The sequence below is a fragment of the Megalops cyprinoides genome, chromosome 6 (genome assembly GCF_013368585.1).
Source record: "Megalops cyprinoides isolate fMegCyp1 chromosome 6, fMegCyp1.pri, whole genome shotgun sequence".
Lineage (NCBI taxonomy): Eukaryota > Metazoa > Chordata > Actinopteri > Elopiformes > Megalopidae > Megalops > Megalops cyprinoides.
Window position 1 is genome coordinate 27,457,439 of NC_050588.1, and position 13,713 is coordinate 27,471,151.

General features: G+C 37.9%; 1 protein-coding gene across 1 annotated transcript; it reads right to left on the minus strand.

The window, feature by feature from the left end:
- Positions 1 to 1,490: 1,490 nt before the first annotated feature.
- On the minus strand, positions 1,491 to 12,328 carry slc6a1b (solute carrier family 6 member 1b). The gene is made up of 15 exons (XM_036530834.1): positions 11,942 to 12,328; positions 10,153 to 10,550; positions 9,703 to 9,834; positions 9,275 to 9,375; positions 8,975 to 9,084; positions 8,704 to 8,836; positions 7,936 to 8,070; positions 7,744 to 7,847; positions 7,265 to 7,389; positions 6,987 to 7,099; positions 6,344 to 6,475; positions 5,145 to 5,247; positions 4,134 to 4,234; positions 2,265 to 2,432; positions 1,491 to 1,887 (listed from the first exon to the last, which is right to left on the minus strand). Exons 2-15 carry the CDS (start codon positions 10,388 to 10,390, stop codon positions 1,780 to 1,782), a joined length of 1,803 nt encoding a protein of 600 aa, XP_036386727.1. The 5' UTR covers positions 10,391 to 10,550; positions 11,942 to 12,328; the 3' UTR covers positions 1,491 to 1,779.
- Between the last annotated feature and the right edge of the window lie 1,385 nt (positions 12,329 to 13,713).

Consider the following 13,713-nt stretch of genomic DNA (forward strand, 5'->3'; position numbering starts at 1 on the left):
TGTTATCATTATTATTAATTTTTTACATTTCAGAAAGATATGTGCTTAAGTTTCTGAGATCAACATATTATTGCAGAAAACGGCAAATAATATAAGATTTTTTTTCAACATTTAGACAAAAACTTCAAAGGTCATACGGACATTCACAGTTACATGTTTTACACAGTACAGTTTTACAACATCGTTTAAGAGAGAAAACTGCAGTATGGTAACTTTATACAAAATTCACGGAACGTTTATTCATTGCACATTTTAGTTATATATCTTTGCAGAGAAAAAAATGACTACTTTAACCAGATCCCTGTCACTTGTAGCTGCCATAGAAGCAAACTAACTTTTTCCTTATTTAAATACAATGGCAATAGATTGTGGAATTAAAGCTTTGTGCTTTTAACTGGTGAAGTAAATAAACAGGGAAAAAAAGAAAACAGTCAACTCTCTCATATAGGCCTACATTTATACTTATCTATATATCTATATTTATTGCCAAACAACTCCATTATCAATATGCATTCTATAAAAATTAAAAATCAAAAAATAGTTTTAGTTTAATTGGCCTGTCATTGTTGACATAGTATGCTGGTTCATCTAAGGATTTTCTAGCATTAACTGAAGCATTGGAAACCTGCACAGTCATACAGACGGACTATGGCTTCAACTAAATTGATTGGTTACTGGCTGAAGGCCTTCACAGCTCTCATCTCTGTTAGTTTCAGGAGAAAATTTGGTCACTTCCACCATTGTTCCTGAGGAGTGGCACACTAATGAAATAAGCAGGATTATACTGTATATACTTGTGGATTGTCACTGCTCAAATGTTGCTTCTGTGATAAGACGTTGTACCCTGTGCTTCGCAGTGACGTGGTGAGCTGCTAAAAAAAATTAATCTGGTCAAATCTGGATGCCGCATGGCATAGCTAAATGCTTTCATATGAGTATGATTTTGGTCCTTCTCACTAACCTTTACGTAAAAAACTTCCTAAAAATAATTCTAAAAAAAATTCAATACATACAAAGTTTTTTTCTTTAGAAAACAAAGATAAAATTGTAACAGTCTCTCTTGATGTTAATCTGGTTTTGTGACAGGTACATTATCACCCCAAGGGCTCCTATAATTTCAAATTCACGCTGGCCTTGTGCTTGGTAAGAGTCACCCAGGACTGTGTGGAATAAGAGAAATGCTTGCGTTTCAAACTGCAGTGTCTTGGAATAGAGTGATAGTCTGGCTACATAACATGACAATGAAATTTGGCCTTGCCTGTTGCACATTCCCGTAATGATCATTGCTTAAAATTACTCAATTCCACTATGCAATTTCCACATTGCATTAACTTTAACTTTAATACATTAACTTCATCTTTCTGTATTTCTTTAAAATACAATCAAGCTTAATCTATTCTAATTTTCACAATAATATTATATTTTTTAATATTTTAATTACATGTAAATATTTGAAAAGTTAGCACAGTAGTGTTGAATCACATTGGGCCTCCAAATTCAAATTATAATTCAAATTACAGTGGTTCTGTGGTTATAATTCAACATTTTAGAAAGACTAACATTTTGCATATGAAATACAAACTATCACTAGGACATTGCTGGGTAGTTTGCCTTTTTTTTTTTGTTTTTACAAATGAAAAATAAAACTCAAACAATTGTAATCAGGTTGGTCACATTTTGCCCCTGGAGGTAGGTGATTATATATTAGACATGGAAGTCCTTGGTCATGTTCAACCATGATTACATTTTCTGCATGAAAGTTGGCCTTTGAAACTGGGTTTAGATGTAAGCCTCCTCGTTGGCAGGGTTGGGATTCTCCGTCTGCTGCTCTGGCCCATTCTCCTGGGTTTTAACCACTGCTGTGGGCTGAATCATTATCCGAAGACGCTAGGAAAACAGACACAAAGGACCAGGGTTCAATTGCTGTCCATTTCTGCTACCCTCCCACACAAATTTCAATATTTGGAGATGGATTATAGGCAGGATCCCTGTATTAGACAGTAGCTACCCTGGTCAAACACTGAGCTTCTCAGCATTCTGCCAATAACTATCAGACCTATTAAATAATGACCACTCACGTGTCATTGAAGTACATGCAAGAAACATTCAGTCAAAAAAAGCAGAAATACTAATCCATGCTCACTGATGCCTAATCAGCAGGGAAAGTTTTGCCTAGCTCATATTGAATGGCTAACAAATTAGTGATTCTCTAAAACAGTTAATACATATATCCATAGGAGACTTTGGGAGTGGAGATGTGTTACCTCTTTGTAGGAGCCCTTTAGTGTGAGGAACATGTAACCCATGTATCCAGGTATGAGGACCATAGAGGACAGGGCCATGCACCAGCCCACCCCCTGCCCCCATTTTGGGAACACGTAGTTGTTCATGGTGAGGGGAACCATTTGAATAGCGCTGAAGAGAAACACACCCTGAGGCACAGAGAGAACCATGTTAGAATGCGGCTGCAGTCCTGGGATAGGACATTAGTGTTTACAGAGTCTGCTCCCAGTGAGCAGATTTTAAACTGCCAAATTTTCTAATGCTCCAAAAACAGGAAACAGTACATGGAAAGATTTTCTTTTTATGTCTTAGAGGTGTCAGTTTTTGCACACAGCTTCCATCTAGCTTGGTAAACTGCTTACTTTATTGGGCCTTGATATTGGTATTATATTTTTTTTATTCACTGGGGGCTTTGGCACTGGAAACAAAGTGGCATGCCTTTGTCTGATTCACAGTCCCAGGCTGAAAGCAACAATTCACCCAGCTGTCACAGTGTCCTAATCTGCGTCACACTAGATAAATTTAAGAAACTTCACTAACTCCAGAATCGTGGTTTCACATGCATCACTGCAGGTTCTCAAATCACGCTCTTGGTATCCAGCTTGGCCATTCCAATGAAATATACACAGCTGTCGATAATTTGGGGAAAAAGAGGGATCCAAGATAGGTTGCAGTTGCATATCAGTGATTCATATTTAATGGTACATTTTTTCCCTGTTGTGCAAACCTGTCTTGGAATTACCAAATACCAGTGCTTACACTAGGCTTGTCTCATGGCGACAACCACTGTACTCAGGCGGGAGTGCTGAGGCCAGATGAGTGCAATCTTCTGTTAAAACCCACATGCATCCAATGGCTATTTTTTTGCAGTACAAGTCTCTCAGTTCAGTACATTGAGTTGGATGCTCATTGGAGGATAGGCGGTACTCCGCTGACATCATCCATGAAACCTGCACGTGGCTGACAAAATGTAGAGTGCCTGAGAGCAGTGAGATGTGGAAACCCTGGCTAACCTACCCGACCCTAACAGGAATGGAATGAAATCAATTTGTTCAGCAGCTGTCCTGGTAAATCATTAACAGCAAATGACATGGGGGGTTTCAAATGTGCCATAGGGTTCATCCTACGTTCAAAGGGAATGTCTTGCTGACTGAGCCACTCGGGACTCAAATAGGCCATATTTGTATTGTCAAAAAATACAATTGAGTTTAAAACATGTTTTAAAATGACCTGGTTAGCTGGCTTGTCACACCTGTATTGTTTGAATATTCCATAGCTAGTCAGCTAGCATTAGATATACATTTGCACAGTAAAAAAGGATATCATCTGAATAAATATTTTGTACTATTCTAGATAACAAGCTAGCCAGTAATGTTTATATCATAAGCATTAACTGAAACTAATAATTCAACAAGAAGTAAGTTTATATTGTTGCCTCAATGTTTTGCTGATCACATTATTAGTGATGAAATCAGAACTGAGTGTTGTTGCTTAACTGATTCACTTTTTTCTGTTAAAACTGTTTCTGTTTTGTATGTTCCCAGCAAATCTGTCAGACACATTACAGTTAAAAAAAACTCCAGAAAAAAAGAAAACATCACCATTCTAACTATCAAATGACACAGAGACAAAGCCAAGTGGCTAATCATGTGAATGTATCACTTGCCCTTTCATCAGTACCGGAGCTGAGTCCCAGCTGGGTGAAGTCAATGTGAAAGCAAATAAACCAGTCACTAACTGGATTAGCTCCAATTTGCTTAGTACTTGGTCCCAGTGTGAGAGCCCCCATTGTGTGTACCAAGGGATGGGTAATGGAGAGAGAGAGACAGAGATAGTGCAAAACTACTCACAGCCACGATTAGAGGAGTGAAGACAACCCAGCACAGTTTCCACCACAGACAAGGCTTGTATCCAATCATCTCCTGGATGTTATCATAGAACTTGTTGACACCTGCCAGACAAAGAAATATTTCATGTATACATAATGCCTTAATCATCAATGTCAGACAGATCCTCCCCCTTTTTCATATTTGCTCAATCTTAGTCTATGAAGTCAAATTTGTTCCCTCTGGTAAAAGGAAATAGAGCTGAAATTTCGTATAGGCATCGCTATACAGTTTAAACAGAATATTTGAGCTGTAGTATGTTGTATAAATGAATCCCAGACTAAACAGTATTCACTGCCCTAAAATTCCTTCCAGATAAACCATGAGTTTATGAAATATGTTTGTTCTGGAGTGTGTAAAGATTATATGCTGTTTGTAAGGGCTTGTCTCTTTTCTGAAGTTGTGTAAATGGATAACACCTCATGCACTGTAGAGAAGGGAGTAACTTTCAACTGATCAATATCAACCATATTCCCAAAAATAACCCCAATTCATTATGAAAATGTTGAATTAAGTAAAATGTGGCACATGAAATCTCTGACATGTCCATGTTGACATTTTCTTACAATGAAGGACACATTAAATGTCACTAAGCTTATAATAGCCAGAGTATGAATTGACAACATATACATGTATACACAAATACATAATTTTAATGCAAGGATTTATCACTGACCCTCATTATTATTATTATCATTATTTCCCAGGGGACTATGATTTTCTCTTAAACTGAAATTACATTTTTGCAACACATAAAAATTGCCGCACATTTGCTGATGTACTCATCTCAGTCAATGAATATTGTCATCTAAAGCCTGCGTGAATGAATATGTATTGATATTACTATATACTGATGCTTTTGTTATGGTAATGTGTTTTACTTATCTGTTTATGGTGTAATCTGTGAGAGTAGACAATAACTGTTATATGGATTATGTGGATAACTACTGCAGGTCCATTAGTAGTAATACATACCATAGAACCATGATATGGAGATGCACTCGAAGAACACCAGGAACAGCAGACACATTCCACTGGCAGAGTAGTAGTCAAAGAGTTTGAACACATAGAGCCCACCCTAGTGACAATTCAAATGTGAGACTGTCATTCTCTTACATCAGATACAGTCAAATATGTATTAGCAGTGGAGCAGTGGTTATAGTGCTTGACTCTGATCCCTAAGGCCTATGGGTTTCCAGTTGGGGGAGTGCTTGCAGAGACACTTATCCTGGATTGCTCCCGTAAAAATCCAGGTTTATTAATGGCTTATTGAATTCCAAAATAAATTTGTAACAATTTGAGCTGTCCTGCATAAGTACATCTGCTGGGCACATAAACAGTATTGTGTGATATATGAAATCATGCACCGTGCAGAAAATATTTCGATCATGCAATGTGATATTTTGAAACCCAGAGCTTGGCAGCGGCAACATGACAACTTGATTCTCCACAGTCATGTGACACACAGCTGGTGGTGTTTCATGGTGACATCGACCACAGCCTTTCAATGATATGCTGAATATCAGAAATTATTTTCTGTGGAATACTCATTTGATAAAATCTTGAGACTTGAGAGGACACTTTCAGCATTTTCGGTAGCAGTGACAGCACCAGTCAAGGTTTTCAGAGCACTTCTATTTTCGATTCACAAGTGATACTTCATATGAAAATGAGCACTTGCATTCCATCCCTATTTAATTTACCCTTGAAATTATACAAAGCCTTTGTTACATAAGAGTGGCATAATCCATGTGTTCAATAACCTAAATGACTGTGATTGTATAAGGTGAATATACCCATGCTTGTCTACTGTTGGTACAGTTGGTAATGTTTTGTTATGTTTATTTGTGGTAGTCACAGTTGTAGTTGTAATTTCTGTTTAACAGTTTAGGGTCATTTCACTGACTCCAGTCATAATGCTCTGAAATCATACCATACTAGAAACTGGCTGAGCCATTGAGCCACATGTCCTTAGTGACGTAAGACAATCTGCTTGGTACAATTTGAAGTATATCTTCTGGTACTAAAACAATAGGCCCTTTAGCAGTTACAGATAAATCAGGCTATGAGGGGACTATAATCATGCTCAGTCTCTATTTGGCATGTATATCATGAAAATATCAGGTACGACAACATATGCTGTACCAATTTGCAGGGTTAGTGGCAGCACTTACCTGTGTGATGTTGGACAGACCAATCACGTAGGACACAAGGCAGACTCCAGCAATGAAGATCTCTCGTCTTCCTCTCAGCAACCGCGGAAACTCGTCCACTAATGCAGTGATAAATCCTTCCACAGTGCAAAACTGCAGTGTTACAACAAGCGAGAACACAGCAGCGTTAGAGGTACTACAGTATTTTCAGGATATTTTGTTTCATTACTGAAAAGCAACATGATTTTGCATTAAAAATGGTTTAAAAGTTGTGTTAAAAAAAGTTTTTAGCAATAAGGCTTGAAGATGAAAAATGATTTTTAAACATTCATGATGTGGGATATAGATAGTGTACATAGCTATTTCAAAAATGGTCCTTTTACATACAGGACTCATACACCTTACAATGTTTACTTCAAACTTTCAAATCTAGCCACCAATGATTGATTGGCCTTTTATTGTGTTTAGATGTCCAGATATTACAGTAAGGTCAACTTATTTAGACGGCTTCTTATTTGAGCTTTATTTTTAATACTATTTTTTCAAAAGGCTTATTTTGCTACAAATAATGTAGTACAGTACCGCCAGTATATAACTTGTAGCCAAAAAATGTTAATAAGCCTAAGATACACAGAATTTTTGCACAGGGGAAATATGCTTTTACCTGACTGTCAATCCCAAGCATAAGCAACATTGAGAAGAACAGAATTGCCCACAGTGGGGATATAGGCAACTGCGTCACAGCCTCAGGGTAGGCCAAGAAGGCCAAGCCTGGACCTGAACAGGAAAAATACAACCGGTTAAATTTGGTCTCAGCATTATTATTTATTTTATATTCAAAGCAGGTTACATTTATGGTCAATAGTATTCAGTATTGAGTATCGATTCAGCATTGTGGTAAATTAGTGCAGTTACAATCAAATAAATTACAGCTGCAATTACCTGAGGCCGCCACATCAGCTATAGGCCTCTTTGTTACATGGGCCATGAAACCGACAATGGAGAAGATGACAAACCCAGCGAACATGCTAGTAAAGGAATTGATGCAGCACACAATGATGGAGTCTCTGTGGAGCAGACAGAGCAAGGATTGCTTTTGTTAAAAGTGATATTGATTTGTTATCTTTGTTTCCTCACTGCATTCTAGAAAAGGACAAGTCACTCATTTTGTATTACGTAAAATTATTTTCTCTCAATTGGCATTTACGCTCACCTTTCACATTCGTATTGATCCGCATAGCTATATTTTGCACTAATGACCCATATGAATGGAAAGTGAGAGAGACAGACAGACATGCTTTGTGAAACCTTGCTATGAGCAGTTCAGATGGCCTTATGCCCCAGTCTAATGGAAAAAAACACCTTGAGCAAAACAGAAATGTTTGTACAAGTACAGTTAAGGTCACATAACCCTTGCGTACCTGTAAACATTGTTATTGAAAGTGTTGTAACTCCCCAGTGCAATCAGTGACCCAAGACCCAAACCGTACGAGAAGAAAATCTGAGTCGCTGCATCCAGCCACACCTGAGGAAAGGAGGCAACTGGTTACCAAGTACCATACAAATATCTAAAGGTCATGTTTACCAAATGGCTGGGTTTATGTGAATAATACCTCAGATTCTTTAAGTTTGCTGAATTCGGGAGTGATGTAGAACATAATTCCATCTGTGGCTCCTGGAAGAGTTACTCCACGGATGAACAGAATGAAGAGCATGAAATAGGGGTAGGTGGCTGAGAAGTAAACAACCTACAACACAAAATCACCAAATTGTAATTTCAACTGTAAAAAATGTGCTGATTGCCTACACTTACTCTTAAACTGCCACTTGAGCATTGGTGTCTATTACATTTTAATACAAAATTAGAACTGATTAGGCTGTTTTCAGGAATAGAATTAAATTAGAGAAGTGCGATTAGTCAATTGATTTGGAATAGGGCTGTATTACCGCTAGTCCCTGCACAGCTATTCAATTAACATTGCAATGTAAAATAGCTCATTGGATGCAATGTCCTGCTAAATACAAATTGGCAAATAAGGATTTATATAATTCCACAACCAAAGCATTAATGATACATTTGAATTTGAGACAGTGAGAAAATATATACCTAAAAAAATACCTAATAAAAATATAATATGGAGCTTATAAAAGCACAGTCATATTTGATGAAAAATGTTACTTTTTCATCCTTGGAAATATTTGTAGAAATTTTAATTCTGAATGATTTATGAGTATTAGGTATTAGGTAATACCTCACTGATATGATGAATTAAATGTATCTTTTGTTCTATTGTACACTTAATATTTGCCCCTTAGTTGATATCTAAACTGGTGTAGGGAAAGCCTAGCTTCAGTATTATAATAACCCATAAAACCCTTACCTTTCCAGTCCAACTAACACCTTTCCAGATACAGAAGTAGACAAGGATCCAGGCAATGCCCAGCGTTATTGCTAGTGGCAATCGGATCTGGCCTGGCTTTTCCAGCCCATCGGTCAGCTGATGCATGTTGCGTCTATGAGATTGTAATTAATAAGAATTAAATTTCTGTGCAAAGGAAATTCATCAGGCATTGCCTTTTCTCCTACTTTAAGAAGACATGCACAATAACGTAATATAATGTTGCTTTTAACACAAAAAGTAAATATCTTACTCCCAAAACTCCACAACCGCACTGGTGAGATTGGTGGTATTTACAATGCTGTAGTTTGAATAACATCTGTCTGTATTCCAAGGATTGTTACATGTTTTCCATGGAAGGTCCTGCAAAACAAAGGTATGGCGATATTTTTCTTGATTTTTAGTCAATGTAGTTATGTTCACATTACATTGTGGTGATTGTTTTCCTTCTGAAACAGTTTTTTTTTTTTTAATTTGACTTTTTTTTTTCTGAACTGACATGTGGTAACCCCTTTGTCCGTTGTAAAAAGCACAAGTGAAATGGTATACTTACTGTGGTAAAGGAGTTGTACAGATAATAGATGGCCCAGGCAATGATAACAATGTAGTAGATGTTTAGCCAGAACGAAAGGACTGCAGCAGCCAGGCCAACACCTGAGGTACGGAAATTGCTTAAAATAAGTAACTGTAGTAACAGGTTTGGCAATATGACGCAAGATGAAAACGAAGTACGAAATAAGAAATTGTAAATTGAAGAAGACTATAGCAAATCCATCCTAATTATTATTTAGTGCTGAATAATAAACCTTTACTGTGCACAACAGAACTCCTACCTGTTAAACATATACAGGAGAACCATAGCAAATAGGACACATTTAGTCTTCAACAAAGTGCATTACATGTGAACTAACGCGCTACAGGACTGGAAATACGCAATAGATGGTGATGGTATGCTGTATCCAGAATAACGAAAGTTAATACCTTTGAACATTGGAGCGAGTTTCCAGACTCCAAGACCACCAATCGATGTGTACTGACCAAGGGAACATTCGAGCAGAAACAAGGGAACTCCCGCAAATATGAGGGTCAAAAAATAAGGAATCAAGAACGCCCCTGGACAGAAATTAAGAAGTGGAAAATAAGGATGAAAATATGTAAAAAGGGAATCATTTTCATACAGGTAGCATTTACATTACGAATAATCCAGCGATAAAACAATATTTGAGCTTATGGTTAAAATTCAGGATTTTTGTGTGCGCACATTCACGTGAAGAACGCGCACATTCAGTTCGAAGGAAAAAAACCTAAGAAACATTTCAGCCATTATTTAAATGCTTGATATGTGAAATTTTACTGATTGAAGAGATGAGTAATGACTTTTGAAACTCCTTTTGCTTTAAGAAATGGGAAAAGCCAACGAATCGTGTTTACCTCCACCGTTTTTTCCACAAAGGTAAGGAAATCTCCAGACATTTCCCAGTCCAATTGCGTACCCAACACAAGACAGAAGAAAGTCAAATTTTCCTCCCCACGTTTCTCTGTCGGGAATTTCCTTTTTCTTCTTCTGGACTTTCACAACCAAGGTTTTGGGTTTGTCATTGGTAGTAGGCGCTTCGTTCACTTCTGTTAAAACATGTCCATCCGAAGCTTTTGTACCATTTGTCGCCATGTCTCTGGGTTTCGCAGAGGTCCTGGCAGGCGGACGGGAGATTTCAGCACCAGTCCACGTAGACAGCAGCTTCGCGGTTCTTTACCCAAGCTTGGGACCAATTTTTTTGCGGAAAAACAATGGGAGCGGAGACAGCTTTCCGGTTGGGAACGACGTTAACCTGAAAACCGAGAACAAAAATAATTGTCGTCAACTGAGATCATGTATCAGTAAATACATTTCGTTTGACCTCGTACATTTCTCAAATCAAGACCAGATTTGAACATTAAAATATGTCTTCAAAATTCGCGAAATTGTTTGAGTATGATATAATGAATTTTCACGTTTCCAAATGGTGCACGGTATTTAATTATGAAACCTACGTGCATGTTCACACAAAGTTCTCTAATCATTGGACAGTCCTACCGTTCATTACAGAAAACAGATCTGGAATGTAATTATGCAACTATGATTGAGGTTTTAAATGTTTCGAAGGTAAATAAAATGAAAAATGTTTGATAGATGTTTGCCTGTAACAGCATCCATATTCGTCTACAAGAAATCGTTGGAATTGGAATTAATCGGAATTAATTTTATCATAGCTAATTATAACTTCAGACATATTTGTATTTGTTTGGGAACGCGGGAATGTCACGGTAATGTTAAGTGATACTTAAAAACAATACCATGAAGAACGATCATAAACGACATGACACCTATTCCATACATTTAAGTTTTGTGCAAAACAGAGGATCAAATTTTGCATTCTTATGGTTAGGTTTGCCAATTTTGTGAATTCTGTGAACTGCGCTGATTCGGTGACCCAGAGCTTATTGTCGTCATATTCGACACAAATATTCAGTAATGTTTTACGAAAGGGCACTTTAGTAAAAACATACATCATATAAGATATGTGGCCAATTAAAAAAAGTTACTTATTAGGAAACTACTTTTTAGTAGGTTTTCAGAGTCATTCTCATGACGCACACGGTGCCAGTTTGGACACATTTGGCAAGATGTGGTTCTGTGCGGGTTTTATTTTAACCAGTACATTTATTTAAGAATGTCCTGCTTCTTATAAATATGAATACGGTCCGTTGTGCATTGATTTTGATCGATACGAGAACTGACAACGTTCAATGGAACACAGCAAGTCTCGAAAACAAAAGGATGCCTTGAGCGCAAAGCTTTACGCGTCTGGGTGTTCTATTCCCTCTCCCTCACACAAATTTATCTTGTCACGTTAAACCAAGGAAATGAAAACTGCATTGTAGAAACGAAAACAAACATGACCAGCCACAATTATTTTATATGCAAAAATTTATTAAAACCATGAGAGAATCATGGCCCTAACACTATATTTCGCAGAGAAATTCATGTCTAACTGCAGCCCTGGATGCGCATTGCACTCGACAGTTCCTACGAATAGGGTTACGATACTACTACTTATACGCCGTCGACAGCTATCAATACCCTTAAATATTCCTGGTTTCTCCGAGTTGTTTATTGTATAGCACTTAGTACCAGTAAAATTTGGCCATTTTATTTGATCAAAGCAAAGGGTTTACTCACAATAACTGTTATGCCAGCCAGAATTTGGCGATGGAAGCATCTGTAGATTCTTCTTGAAGTTACGCACTTGCAGTTTTACCGGAACCAACAAAAGAAAGTTCTTTCCATTAAAAGACAACAAAAGTGCTATCCTGGGGGAAAAGGCAGGCGAATGCCTCGGCTAGTGGTGCTGTCCAGAAGATCGTGGTGCTGAAGGAGGGGGGAAACAACACGAGAAAGGAGCAGCTTCGCCTTGTGCCACCGTCTAACGTCAACAACCAGAGACGTTACATGTAGCACAAATCCCCGCTCTCATCTACATAGCGTCAATGTCATCTGAAAGTCGACCCTCCCCGTGTACAACATTTCCACCACTGAGATCGCAGCAGGTTTCAGACTGGAGCGTCTTTCTTGTCTCAAGGCTTTTTATATGGTTTGTGTTTTTCACCTATTTGGGATTCATTTTTTTTTTCTGCGATTGATAGTGGCCACTCACAGTCAGATGATACTTTATGCAATATGACTTAACATTTTATTAAGCGTGGCTATTCGATGATCATAAAGTTGCCCACTAACCCATGCCTCCTCCTTTATAGTTTATGAGGAATGTCTGTAAATGTGAAGCTTCCTCGAGTTCAGTGTAGTGGGTTTATACGTAACACTTGGAGCAGAGTGATTAGAGGACTTTTTTGCATTTTCAGAAGATAGTTGCTTTTATTCTTTCACATTTAGCTACTAATGAGTATCACGCAGTCTGTTTTGGAACTCGTGAGATACAGAGCTTTTGGAACACCGCACCAGTTTTCAGCTTTTTCGAGATTTATTGCTTGTTTTTACCTTTTCTTATGCGGCAGCGAACTGGAATTTGGTAACTAGGATACATCTACCCCTCTTTCGGCCACCCCTCCCCTTTCCTCAAAGACGACCCCCCGCCCCACACACACACACCATTACCCAACCCTCCCCACTTTACCCCATTTCATCCCCCCATTCAGTTTCCAAAACCGAGGGCGATGAAACAACAGACAGAAGAAAATGGATTTTGGTGAGAAAACCGCAAACTAATATGCTGCAGTAAAATCAACAATTCCAAACTGCCAGATTCTGACGATGATGCCAATCCCCCTCTGGTTTCTGGCAAAATGTGATAAGGAAAACCGTCAATAAGTGGAGTCTGGGGGTGTGAGATAAATTGAAAACTGCGCTTATAATCTTCTTAGCTTGCTGTCTCCAGAAATAAAATGCCCTTGTGAAAGAACTTAAATGAACAGACTTAATGCAGAATTTAACTCCCATATTGAGATAAATTAATAGTCTCTCACCGGGGGATTAAGCAGCACGGGTTTGTACAGTTAGGTTTGATGGTGATGTAGAAAATGAACAGTTCAACGAAGCTAAGGATGAGCAGTCAAAATCCGGCAAAATGTTCGAATATTCTCTTGCAGTCCAGATTGTTGTGACAGATCCTGACGTTTCCAAAACATGGAACACGAATTCGCGATTATTGACCACGTGGCAATGAATGATTCCACAGCGCTGACATAAAAATCACATGAAATTCAGCCATTTTTTCCGTTTTCTGTCGACGAGGTGAAATTCTTCAACTGTAATTGTAACAAGTAAGTACTTCAGTAAATGAACGGAATTGTATCTGGAAGATGCAAGTCATAATACATTAATTTGACCCAACTAATACACATTCCTTTCATGGACTTCAACATAGCAAATTATTAAACTATTATCATATGCATTCCAATAAATATGCCTATGCCTTGTGGTGTACCTTTCACTCA

Coding starts and splice junctions, on each gene's coding strand:
- slc6a1b (XM_036530834.1), bottom strand. CDS start 10,390: ATGGCGACAAATGGTACAAAAGCTTCGGATGGACATGTTTTAACAGAA. Junction 9,835..10,152: donor TTGTGGAAAAAACGGTGGAG/GTAAACACGATT, acceptor ATTTCTGTCCAG/GGGCGTTCTTGATTCCTTAT. Junction 2,433..4,133: donor TCACTCCTCTAATCGTGGCT/GTGAGTAGTTTT, acceptor TCTGTGCCTCAG/GGTGTGTTTCTCTTCAGCGC.